The sequence below is a fragment of the Gopherus flavomarginatus genome, chromosome 10 (assembly GCF_025201925.1).
Source record: "Gopherus flavomarginatus isolate rGopFla2 chromosome 10, rGopFla2.mat.asm, whole genome shotgun sequence".
Taxonomy (NCBI): domain Eukaryota; kingdom Metazoa; phylum Chordata; order Testudines; family Testudinidae; genus Gopherus; species Gopherus flavomarginatus.
The window spans coordinates 43,928,711-43,942,188 of NC_066626.1; the positions used below are offsets into that span (position 1 = coordinate 43,928,711).

Sequence of the window (13,478 nt, forward strand, 5' to 3'; positions counted from 1 at the left end):
AAGCCAAAGTGCTGGTAGTTTGTCAGGAGCCTAACAAGGACAGCACGTAATTTGCATAAAACTGAATGGATTGCAGCCACTTTCTTCCCCAGTGAAGAGGAGTTGACCATGGGAACTACAACTCTCCCAGCATGCAATGCACCTAGTAGACACAGCGTCTATCTGAGTTAATAACCGGCCTATTTCCAGGAGGAGAGACTACTGATCCCAGCATGCAATGCTCCCAATTGGTCTGTGCGGCCCCTCTGGAGCAATGCATACTGGGAAGTGTAGTCTGCGCTTTTCGAGGCGGGCCTCGCGGTTCCCTGGGCGGCGGGGCACTAGGACTGCAGAGCGGGGTGCGGTTGCCAGACGGGTTGCAGTGCTGGAGGCCCCCCGCAAGCGGAAGTCTGGGGGCTGAGGCGATGATCTTGTGCCATGCGGATCCGAAGAGCCCGGGAGCGCCGCGGTGAGTGGCCGGTAGCAGCCGCGTGGTTTTGCGCCTCCCTTCAGCTGTGCGCTGGCCAGGGGGCTGGGTCCCTCCAGCCCCGGGTGGAAGCTGGTAACTGGGGGCACTGAAGCGCCGGCAGACATATCAGGAGGGCACCAGAGTAAACTCCCCTCCCTTGGCAGGAGGGCGGTGATTGCACCCACATGGGCACCCGCCTGCCCCCACGAGCATCAGCATGGCAGGGGGCAGGGAGAGGGCCATCATACTCTCATGCCAGTTTTCGAAGATGTTTAACAGCTAAATCTGGATGTGTTTTCATGGGGACAAAAGGGACCTCTCCCTGACCTTCGGAGTATCCCCCTTTCAGATTTTAAAATCCTGTTGCAAACCATGCAGAGGTTGAAGTGCTTTAAAATTGTATAAAATTATATACAGAATGTATAAAATGGGAAATATTAGGCCATCCAAATATAGGGCTAATTACTGTTCTCTCTATAGTACTTGGCATATAGTCCTTTACATAGATTCATAGCTCTTAAGACCAGGTGGGACCTTTATATCTTAGAATTGCTGTATGAATACTAACCAGCGTATTGAATTGCACATGGCAACGAACTTTATGAAGTTAGCAAACAGAAGGAAAAAAAGTTAGGTCATATTTTACCAACCTTGATGCTGCCTGGGCTGTGATGCAACTCAATAAAAGTATCAAAGGGATAGCTGTGTTAGTCTGGATCTGTAAAAGCAGCAAAGAATCCTGTGGCACCAGGGCCGGCTTTAGGAAGTGCGGGGCCCAATTCAAACAGTTTCGACGGGGCCCTGGCAGGGATGACTTAAAAAAAAACAAAAACACATGTAAAAAGAACACATGGGGCTTGTATTCACTGGGCGGTGCTCTGAGTCTTTGGCGGCACTTCGGCGGTGGGTCCTTCACTCGCTCCAGGTCTTCAGCGGCACTGAAGGACCCGCTGCCGAAGTGTCGCCGAAGAACCAGAGTAAGCAAAGGACCCGCCGCTGAAGTGCCGCCGAAGACCCAAAGCGCCGCCAGGTGAGTAAAAATTATAAAGGTGCCTCTAACTAGGGAAGGGATTCTCACTGGGCGCGGGGACCTTTTAGGCGCGGGGCCCAATTCAGGGGAATTGGTGGAATAGGCCTAAAGCCGGCCCTGTGTGGCACCTTATAGTCTATAAGGTGCCACAGGATTCTTTGCTGCTTTTACAACTCAATAAAAGTAAAACAATTAGGCAGTGAGTGAAATCCACCCTATTGTATGTCTCTGATTTCAAAACAATAATGTGCTGCTAAGAATGGTTTTCTGACTGTGCCTTATTAGTATGTAGTTATTGAAGGACATATAAAGTTCATCCTTAACTGAGAACTTTGTGGTTCTCATTGGTTTATGAGCCAACTTGAAATGCTTAATATGTTAGTTTAATCTGTTTGGGGGTAATTTAAAGGAGTTTCTTGTCCTTTCAGTAAATCTTTTGTACGATACATAGAAAAATATGAAATAAACTGGTTCTTTGAATAGATTTTTGTGCGTTTGCTTTGACCAGTATATTTTTAAAGCTTATGGCAAAATAAATTTTACTCTGTACTCATTTTCTTTCACTTCTCTTTGTAAAGAGTCACAATTGGAATTAATGTTGTCTTATCGGATTTTTAAGAGCTTTGGGATAAATCATCTGCTTTAGTTAAAAGCCTACAGGAGGGGAAAAGTTTATTGGAAACTGTGCAGCTCCACCAGGCAGAGGTCCCAAGCCCTAGTCCTTGGGATGGAGGAATTTGTGGGCCTGCAGAGGACCTGAGGGCATGGATGTTCCGAGCGCCAGGGGGTAATCCAGTGGTACACAAAACAACTCCGCAGAAGGTCATCATCTCCTTTAACTCTCTTCCATGGGGCTAGTGACCTACTTTCCTTCTCACTGTCTTGCAGCATAGCTTGTTAGCACATGTGGCAGAGCCTGTGCTCACCTCTACCCTGATCCTATGAGGGTCAGGAAGTGTGGGAGTTATTACTGAAACTAAGTAATTTTCTTATCATCTGAACTGAGGGAAATACTAGTTTACAGTTACATATTACTGGTAACACAGATAAAATATTTTAAAAATTATTTTTAACCTGACAATGTCCCTTTTAAAAGTGTGTGTGTGATGCTTTCTTAATTGTGTTGTAAAATTGGGCTAGGAAAATATCTGCTCCAGTGTTAGTTGGCCAACAAGATAATGGGGTTGTCCTAATTTTGATCTGTGCTCTCATTCACTCAGAATAAAGAAAAAATAATAACTTTCTGTTTCTTTAGTTAGTTTACTTCATGTAGTTTAACAGCTCTGTGTAAACTCAGTCTCATCTTTTCTGAAAACATGTCTCTCCTGAAGAGTGAATCAGTTTCCCTTTTGATTGCCTGATTTTGTATTTCCCTCCCTACACACACACACACACACACACACACACACACACACACACACGAGAAAATCATTTTTTTAAAAATTGGGAAAATGTGATTGTAAAATCACAAAAATTGGCAAGGGACGCGGGGACCAGTGTAGTACTTAGAATGTTTTTGACTTATTTGTTGAAAATTACTGGATTTCCAATTTACAATGTCTCTTTATCAAGTATTGGTCTGCATTTTACTTATTTCAGTACCAGTAATAAAAGTCCTATGTTAAGAGGTCATAACTGGTGTAAAAAGGCTTGCATCTCAAGGAAATGAGCAAGCGTGTTGCCTTGCTTCTAGAAGGAAAAATTCAACTACACTGGAGTTACTTTTTATGGACAAGGTTATGTAAAAACAATCACAGAACTCTTTATAATACAGACGTAGATCAGAATGAATGCTTTATAGAGATCAGTACAGGGCAGAATGGATAGAAGAGAGAAAAGTATTTTATAAAACTGGAGTAGAAAGGAAATTAGGGTTATAAAAAATAGTCTAATTAGCAGGGAAATTCCTGTGCCTTCTGGGTTTTTTTGTTTGTTTTTGTTCACGTTCATTTTGTACAGAATACTTTACCTTGTGTTTAAATGGAACATAAATCATGACAGCTTAATTTTCTTTGTTTCCTTGTGTGTGCACCAGCATCAGTGATGTCAGCATGAATGTGTGCAACACTGAGAAGAGCATGTAATGGCTTTTGGAGGGTTATTTGGGCTTTATTTTTTTATTTTATTTTATTAGTTAAAGGTGAACTACAAAAATGAAAATTGCAACTACTTCCACTCGCCCCTGGAGTAAGTTCAGTACCATGTATGAACTGTTCAAAATAATGTATGAGTTTTCTTCCTTTTGTAGGGCTGCTGTTTATTGCTGGCTTGGGTTTGGTGTGATGCCCAGTATGTGCTATGCTGGTGAAGTCACACCTGCACCTGAAGAGCACTGAAGTCTGTTGATAAGAACAAGGTAAATCCTGTTCTTGGTTTCCAGCACTTCAGCAGTGTAGATGTTGGAGTTTTTCAGTGAGAAAGAAGCCCTAAGAAGTGCTCTGACTAATTGGCATTCCATGACTGCTAGATGGTGTGCATCCCCACAGATATGTAGCCTGTAGAATTATTAGAGCTTTCAAGAGCTGGCTATTCTGAAGCTATTCTGGTCTGGCTATAACTCTTAAACAACTGATTGGTTTGGTCACAATGCTCTGAGCTATTGTATTTGTTTTGTGCTTTCTATAGTTTTTGCTTTTAACATTTCAAAAAATGTAAGTTTGAATTGTTCTTGTATCTCTAAATCTGAAAATATATCAAGTGTATTTTATTGTTTTAAATTTAACTGAATATTTTAATGTCCTGTATGGGGGAGAGTGGGGGCATTCACAGGAAGAATTTGGGCCTTAGTGTAAGTCTGGTGTATTCTGAAGAGAAATTAACTCAAAAGTTTAAATGGAAGTAGTTTTAATTTTTAGCTCCTAATTATTAACTTACCTAACTGTCTTAAATCAATACTATTACAGATACATTAGAATTCATCTATACCTCTTCCGAGAAAGTCTATAAAAGATGCAAGAAAAACAAGTTTGTGTGTCTCAAAATGCCTCATCTTCTTGCTAATAGTGGCTTTGTTTATTATGAAAAGTGAAAGAGGAAAACATTTTTCTGGACATCTTAAAAGTAGCTTGTGGAGGTGACAAAAATGCTTTGTGTGAGGCATATTTACGCATTTGCACTGAGACGCTGCCAGTTTCGAACTCTGAGTAGTGACACGTTGCTGAGCCAGTTAAATAGCTGCACAACTGAAGATCAGGTCTTTGATCTTGTTGGAAAGAACAAAGCCAAACTATCTGAAAAACACGTTGGAAGTGCAATTAGTCTACTGTGGAAATTTCAAAAGGAGAAGTCCCATCTGTTGAGGAATATCGACTATGTAAAAAACCATTCCCAGTTTCTTACTCTTCGCATTTTAGCTGAAAACAAGATAGAATTTATGGATAATGATCTCTTGGTGGATACGCTGTACAATGTATTGAGGTAAGCAATATAATCTTAAATTCCATATAACCAATTTTAAATGAGCCCTGTAAATTGCTTGTAAACATAATCTTAAACATTTTATTGTTCAATTAAATAATATTGGCTTAGAAGTTAACTTTTTTGTCAACTTTTCTTCTTCTTTTCTATTCAGAGTCAGTGACTTTTATAGCCTTCTTCCAAAACTCATGACTGTTCTCCTGGCTGTCATGCAAATTGATCTCTTTAAGGTCCTTTAATATTCAGTCCATGTAACAAGTCTTTGGCATCCCCTTTGATTGTCTTCCATCCACAATCATTGCAAGGGACATCCTGCCAATATAACTCTTGGATCTCAACTGGACAATGTAGCCTAGCCTCCCTCAATTTGTCTTCAGTTAGGGAAAACCACATTTTTGCCATCTTCTCATATTTTAGTAATCACAGATGTAACACTACTAGGTACAAAATTCTCAGTCACAAATGTGTTATGTTTTGGTTTGGTTTTTTTTCAAGTTGGTGGTGTCCCTTGAACTATACTTTTACATTTGATAACCTTAATGGAGATAACTGCAAATTTGATTTTTCCAGTGAGCAACATATGTATGTTTTAAAATGAACAAACCTGAATATTTTTGTATTATTTTGAAATGTATTAAGCTAAGCTTCTTTTATTTAATTTCTTTTATATAAACATATCCTTCCAGCCTTGTGATTAAAGCACAAGGCTGGAAGTAAAGAGATTTGGGTTTTATCCTGTCCTAGCTTTGCCACACTGACTGTGAGACTTTGGACAAGTCACTTAATATTTCTGTGTCTCAGTTTTTCCATGTGTAAAATGGGAATACTTAACACCCCTGTGATGTGATATGATGCTTAATCAATTAACATTTGTAATGTGCTGTTAGACCTTTTGGATGGAAGGTGCCATAGACATGCAAATTATTACTGGATATAACTCTCTTACTAGAGTCTGTGTAGCTCTTTTAAAGCAAATGTTAAAAGAGTTATGCAGCTTTGCCTGGTTTGTCTTGTCTTTAATCATTATGAAGGTTCACTGTTGAGGCCCATGATTCTCTGGTAGAAGAGCTGGTCATGGAAGCATGGAGAAGATTAGAAAGGCAAGTATTATACTATTCTACCTCCAGAGAGATGTAAATTACAAGCATATTCAGCTTGAGTTAATATCTAGTAAGCACCCTGTGAAAGAACTTTTATAGAGTTTTAGACATTATCTAAGTATTTTTATATAATTATTTTAAACCACAACTATCTTTTTGGAATGTCTCCTCTTTAGAACTGGTTTTGTTTTTTTTAAATAATCAAGCTTTGAATATTGATGGTGTTTTTGAATTGCAGGTGGCCAATGGAGGTGCTCAGATACTAAACAATAGAGGCTGTTGTATCTAGAAAAATGAGTGCAGATTTAAGATTATATTTAGATGTGTGAACACATACACCACTGACAAAGGAACTTCAAAGTTGGCATACATACGGTTTTATATTGATAGATGAAGCAGGGTTCTGCTTGTTGTCCTGCTCTTTAATGGCAGATATACCCCTCTCCTCTTCCCCATCTTAATTTCAGAAAAGACTTTTAGTATAGAACCCTATTATTTTTCCTTCTTGGCATTTGTGTTTATTTTGAAATTGTATTTTTTGTTCCTTTTAGTCCCTGACTGAATGCTGGTGCTGGCATCACTCTCTTCTGTTGTCACCAACAGGACAGAATAGCCTGTCCTAGCCTACTAGCTAAGACACACAGACAGGCTAGTGAAAAGCCTGTATTGCATACTAATACTCACACCAGTTGACTTTCAGATTCACTTCAGCAACATTTATCCAACACGGCAGCACTTTTACTGCACAATAGAATAATCTTAACCACTCCATTACGGTGGCCTTACTAAACCTAGGAACTCCTTCTGTACTTGACTGTGTACACATGCTTCTTATTGTCATATTTTGATATGAAAATTCATAGGTTTTTAAGCTGTTCAGAACTTTCTCTTTATGGACTTCTGTTTTATTTTGGTTGAGGCATGAATGTTACTAGGGGATGACCTGTCAAGAAAGCATTTTATATGGGTCTGATTTTTGAGGGGAGGGAGGAGCAGGGCGGTTAAAATGAAGAAACAAACTTCTATCTACTTGCTTATTTAATTATTGTATTAGATGTTTTACCTCCATGCTTTTATGGAAAGAAAAATAAATGTTTACTGTTCAGTTTTCTTCTGTTTGATGTATCAACAGGTTTAGTCTGCCAACTCTGTCTAAGTTTGCACTGTGTCTAAATGAACAACAGATGTACTCTAGCCCTCTAATTGGTAAAATAGCTGATATTGTGAATGTGAATTTGGATTCTATACAGGACACAAGGTAATTCTGGTCCAGTGAAGCTGAATAATATTAGATGCAATATGTATAGAATTATTATGCCTTGCTTATTCAAGATGTTGACTTTTTATCAACTCTTCAAATTTTGGAGGAGGCAAATAATTGTACAATGGTATAGGGTCAGTCTTCATGGATGAATCCATTCTGGGAAAATTTAGATAAGTCATCTTCTGGAGTCTGTTTGGGGAGAACGTGTGCAAAACTTGTTCAAGAATTTACTTGATCCTTTTACTGTCCACAGCTTCTTAAAAGAGTAGTTTTCGCCTGTGCCAATGAAAAAGGAGATATTACTGTACCCTAACTCTGAGTCTTAACTTGTCTTTTCTGAGGTTTTAGACTGGGGTGGGCAAAATCCGGCTTGGGGGCCGAATCTGGCCCGCCTAACATTTCTGTCCGGCCTTCTCATGATCTCCGAGCCTGGGCCGCTAAAAGTCGCACGGTGCAGCAGGGTGCTCAGGCAGGCTGCCTGCCAGCCTTAGCCCCATGCCACTCCCAGAACCAGCTGCTGCTGGCACATCTCTGCCTGCTTCAGGTGAGGGGGAATGGCAGGGAGGAGGCGGCTCCATGTACTGCCCTCGCCCCCAGCACCATCCTCACAGCTCCCATTGGCTGGAAACTGGCAATGGGAGCTGCAGGGGTGGTGCTTGTGGGTGCGGGCAATGTACAGAGACCTGTTGTCCCTCTTCTCCCAGTGGTGCGCAGAGAGGTGCCAGCACCAGCCAGCCGCAGCCACTTTCGGGAGTGGTGTGGGCCATGGCATGCAGGCAGCCTCCCTGAGCTCTGCTGTGTCGTCCGGCTGAGAGCCACCTGTGGTAAGCACCTCCCAACCAGAGCCTGCACCTCGCACCCCCGCCCACACTCCAACCTCCTGCCCCAGGTCAGAACCCCCTTCTGCACCCCAATACCCTGCCAGAGTCCCCTCCTGCACCAAACTCCCTTCCCAAGACCCACACCGCTCACCCTCCTGCACCCCAACACTCTGCACCAGCCCGGAGCTCCCTCCTGCATCCAAACTCCCTCTCAGACCCCGCATCCCCGCCATTAATATAGTAGAAATGTGTGGCCCTTGATGACTTAGGAAAATTATTGGGAGTTGCTCCTCTGCAAAAATTATTGCCCACCACCATGAGACTGGTAGTCTATCTATTATGGAGTTGAAGCTAAATCAAATACTAATGGCTTCTGAGAACAGTAATAATGATGATCTCTGTTTGTTTTGCATTTTTCTTCTTCAGAGTACTTTCCAAAATTTAAGTAACTAATCTTGAAAACATTCCTTATGTTGGACAGCTTTTGTCTTCTAGACTTATGACTTTGAGGGTGGTCGGGTTCACCAAAGGTCCACCTAGGATACGGAGAAGAGGAGGAAGGCCACCTCTCTTTCTTACTTTTCAACTCCCTCTTGAGAATTGACTTTTTTTTTTTTTTAATTTCTTTGAGCCCAAGCTTTTGCACAGTTTTGTTTTTTTTTTAATCGGACATGACACAGATTCATTGCAAGCAGTTTACGTCTGCACATGCTCTGTTTCTTTATAGCGGAAAAATCCCAACTTTTTAATGAATCCCTGCAGAAACAATTTTTCATCCTTTTGCTTTAATGGAGAAAATGTTTTTTCACCTAGCCCTACTTTTCAGGTTGGATTTTAAATAGCTCTTGAAAGAGAGAACTTCTGCAACATCTTCTGTAAAGCCTTTTCCAATTTTGCTAGTTATTTCTAAAAATGTTGTTAGGTTTTTTAAAGCTCAGTGTGTAAGTGTAAAATCTCTTGAATGTTTTTAGGGTCCTGTCGGTTTTGATGATCAGTATATCTAGTGTTATCTCACGGAATTTTCGAGAACGATTAATACAAAAGGCTGAACTTCTGTTGGAAACAGTGAATTTTATCAGTGTCAACCATGCCAGAAGGATGGTGCAGTTTCTTCGAAATGTCAGACTAACTTACCGTCCATTGCTAGAAAAATGCAATAAGGTTTTCCTTGAGAATCCCAGTCAGCTTGATCTAGAGAACATCAGTCTTATCCTTGGACTATACCAGTCTCTACAGTTTAACAACACTGAATTCCGATTAGTCATTAAACAGAAGCTGATGGAAACTATTGATGATTGTAACAATCCTGTGAGTTTCACAAGATTATTTGCTGCTTTGGGGCCTATGGCAGGACAAGAGGTAAGAGAACGGTAAGTTTAGCCCTATTTACATCTTATTTATGCCTAGTGTGCGTACACAGGTGCTCCCTCACACAAACTAGTACCTAAGACTTCAAGTGTTTAAAGTCATGCAAATCTTGAGTTTTCCCCACACTTGGTATGTTATTAAAAAATGGATCATTGTCTGGCCTGCTACTCTGTGTTTATCTATGCATGCATGAGCAGAGAGGCAATTTTTTTCTAATTGGCATCATTTAGGCTGCAAATTTGTTGTTACATTGTGATACAGTATTGTAACAATTTATCCCAAAAGCTTTTGTCTGGAAGGTGGAAGGGCAACACTGCTACATTGCCCCATCCCCATAGCTTCATTACTGAGGCTGTGGTGCTGCCCTCCACTTGGAGTGGAAGTGGCAAGCCCCTAAGAAATCGGGACAGCAAAATGTGTCTCTTGTCTTTACACAAGAATAGCAGCAGCCTGGAGTCCCTTCTCCCCCAGAGAATTAGGGGTTGCAGCAGGAGATCTTCCAGTACTTATCCAAGCTGCTGTTTGTAATTGGGCACAGGGACTGGCTCTGTCTGCTCTTGTCATGCTACACGCAGTCCTGTGCCAGGGTGGTGGTAGTGGGAGGCCATCGTTTCAAGCGGTCTGCAAACTCAGGCAAACGTTGGTTACATTTGGTCACATTTTCAAACTTTTCTTTGCTATCATAAGCTAGACTTCAAATGAAAGTTGAGATGGGGGTTGTGCCCCCTCACAGCACCTGCCCCCCAAGTGACAGTGGTTAGTTGTGCTCATGCAAACTTGTTGGTTCACAGTAGAGAGTTTCTAGGCCAAACTGATACCAACATAAACTGGTGCAACACCACTGGATTAAAAATCCAGAGTTCTCTATTTGACCTGATTGTGCAAAAAAAAAGAAAAAAGTTTGGAAATTCATTGGCAGACTGATTTTGAATAATTTAACATTCTTGTGTCCTCTAACACCAGTTTGTCAGTGCTAGATCCCCTTATAAAGAGTATAGCGGTTAACAGTGACTCACTCTTAGCCTCGTTTTAAATTTATTCTTCTTGCAGAAGTAGACCATTTGCTAGCTTTTAGCATCATTCCAAATCGTGCCTACCATATACTCTTTCATCTTTTACCCAGTTGTTTATGCTTTTTCTACCCAACTGTGCTGAGGGAGGAAATAAAAAAGTGATAGTCTTTATTTTGGAGGAGTTTTTGTTTCCATTATTTTCTACTATAGTTCCCACAGTACAAATCTCTTTTCCCTCCTTCAGACAAATGTGATTACTGTGTTCTCCTCTATTACACAGGAGAATTGTTGGAAACTTGCAAAATGCATCTTTTCTCTTCCTTTTTAGGTTAATAGCAACTGCACTACTAATGGCAGAAGAATTTAACTGTCACCAAGCATTGGTAGTAGTGGAAACAATGGAGGAAATGGAATGTAGAAATTCACATCTGATTCAAAAGTAAATTTTTCTAATAATACATTATATTGAATTCTCTTTGTAAGCAATTTCCACTTCCTACAGAAAAATACTCAGGCATCCTCACGTATGAGGCAGAATTGTGCTCAAATTTGAGGAGGGTTGGAATTGGGAGCTGATCAAGCCAGGATATATGTGCAGTGTATATATGCTATGCCTGTGTTTCTTAATTATGTTGTCACAGCTGGATCCAAAGTGATTCAGTTGGTTCAGGATTTTTCTTAGAAATACATGTGGTCTCACCAAATTGACTTTAACATGCTTAGCTAGTTTATGAATATGAGTGAACTCACAGGCTCTCTGATCTGTTGTACAATACAGACACACAATTCAGAATACATATATATATATGACAAGCTGCAGAGGCCCTTCCCTGTCTGGTGCAAAAAAGAAGCTGATAGGAATTCAGACTCATAGGTGCTGCAGGGAGGATCTGTAACAGCAGCTGTTCTAGGAATAGTGAAGAGGAGAGTGCCTGAGAAAAGGCTGTGTCTGAACCCAGCCTTGTCTATCTGGGTTAAGAAACCCAGAAGAAGAGGAATATTTTGGCATACTCTGATGTTTTGTTAAATGTTCTGTAACAAACACGCCGATCCTGCACATTTGACTAGCTGATCTGGTATTCTGCTGAATTTTTTTCTCCAGTTTATCAGACTCTATTTTGAATTATTAGTTCAGGTATCCAACCAAGCCACATCCTCTCTTAGTGTAAACTTGTATAGTTTCACTGAAGTTGATGGAGCTATTCCAGTTTACGCCATTCAAGTATCTGGTCCACTGATTCTTATTCTCTAAATTTTAACTGAGTGCAAACCAAGTAAAAGGTTAGCACGTATTTTCCTTGTTAGAGCAGTAGGAGGCTTTCTTATTACTTCACAGTGATTGTTGAAACCCATTAGCCTAAACAAATCTTCATAAGATTAAGCAATGGAGAGGAGCCTCAGGGCAAAGCCAGAGGTCTGACCACCTCAGTCCTTACATTATAGAGATAATACAGGACTGAGGCTATGTCTACACTACAGGATAATTTCGAATTAACATAAACCGGTTTTATAAAACAGATATTATAAAGTCGACTGCGCGTGGCCACACTAGGTACATTAATTCGGCGGTGTGCGTCCATGGTCCAAGGCTAGCATCGATTTCCGGAGCGTTGCACTGTGGGTAGCTATTCCGTAGCTATCCCATAGTTCCCGCAGTCTCCCCTGCCTCTTGGAATTCTGGGTTGAGATTCCAGTGGCTGATGGGGCAAAAAACATTGTCGCGGGTGGTTCTGGGTACAGTCTCATCCCTCCCTTCCTGAAAGCAGCAGACAACCATTTTGCGCCTTTTTTCCTGGGTGAACTGAAAGCAAACGCCATAGCACAGCAAGCATGGACCCTGCTCGGATCAATAGCGCAATCGTGGACGTTGTAAACACCTCGCGCATTCTCGTGCAGTCTATGGTGAACCATGAACTGCAAAGGCAGGCGAGGAGGCAGCTATGGCAGCGCGGTGATGAGGACATGGACACTGATTTCTCCCTAACCGTGGGCCCCTGCGATTTGGAGCTCCTGCTGGTAATGGGGGAGGTTCTACCCATTGAACGCCGATTTTGGGCCCGGGAAACAAGCACAGACTGGTGGGACTGCATAGTTTTCCAGGTGTGGGACGATTCGCAGTGGCTGCAAAACTTTTGCATGCGTAAGGGCACTTTCTTTGAACTTTGTGACTTGCTTTCCCCTGCCCTGAAACGCCATAATACCAAGATGAGAGCAGCCCTCACAGTGGAGAAGCGAGTGGCAATAGCCCTCTGGAAGCTTGCAACGCCAGACAGCTACCGGTCAGTCGGGAATCAATTTGGAGTGGGAAAATCTACTATGGGGGCTGCTGTGTTGCAAGTAGCCAAAGCAATCATTAAGCTGCTGCTACGAAAGGTTGTGACTCTGGGAAACATGCAGGTCATAGTGGATGGCTTTGCTGCAATGGGATTCCCTAACTGGGGGGGGGCGAGGGGGCGATAGATGGAACCCATATCCCTATCTTGGCACTGGAGCACCAGGGCACCCAGTACATAAACCGCAAGGGGTGCTTTTCAATGGTGCTGCAAGCACTGGTGGATCACAAGGGACGTTTCACCAACATCCACGTGGGATGGCCAGGAAGGGTTCATGACACTCGCATCTTCAGAAGCACTATTCTGTTTAAACGGCTGCAGCAAGGGACTTACTTCCCGGACCAGAAAATAACAGTTGGGGATGTTGAAATGCCTGTCGTTATCCTGGGGGACCCAGCCTACCCCTTGATGCCATGGGTCATGAAGCCATACACAGGCAGCCTGGATGGTGGTCAGGAGCTGTTCAACTACAGGCTGAGCAAGTGCAGGATGGTGGTAGAATGTGCATTTGGCTGTTTAAAAGCCCGCTGGTGCACATTACTCACTCGCTCAGACCTCAGCCAAACCAATGTCCCCTTTGTTATTGCTGCTTGCCGTGTGCTCCACAATCTCTGTGAAAGTAAGGGGGAGACCTTTATGGCAGGGTGGGAGGCTGAGGCAAATCACCTGGCCGCTGATTACGCG

The 13,478-nt window shown here is 42.1% G+C and overlaps 1 protein-coding gene across 2 annotated transcripts in view; it reads left to right on the forward strand.

Moving 5' to 3' along the window:
• The first annotated feature begins 291 nt into the window (after nt 1-291).
• Nucleotides 292-13,478, forward strand: part of FASTKD1 (FAST kinase domains 1) — a 30,774-nt gene continuing 17,587 nt past the window's right edge. For both annotated transcript variants that reach the window (XM_050916264.1, XM_050916265.1), the window contains exons 1-7: nt 292-448; nt 3,727-3,834; nt 4,382-4,895; nt 5,927-5,995; nt 7,128-7,253; nt 9,052-9,450; nt 10,790-10,900. In XM_050916264.1, coding sequence (XP_050772221.1) covers nt 4,561-4,895; nt 5,927-5,995; nt 7,128-7,253; nt 9,052-9,450; nt 10,790-10,900 — 1,040 coding nt within the window. In that variant the 5' untranslated portion in view covers nt 292-448; nt 3,727-3,834; nt 4,382-4,560. The remainder of the gene's footprint in view (nt 449-3,726; nt 3,835-4,381; nt 4,896-5,926; nt 5,996-7,127; nt 7,254-9,051; nt 9,451-10,789; nt 10,901-13,478) is intronic.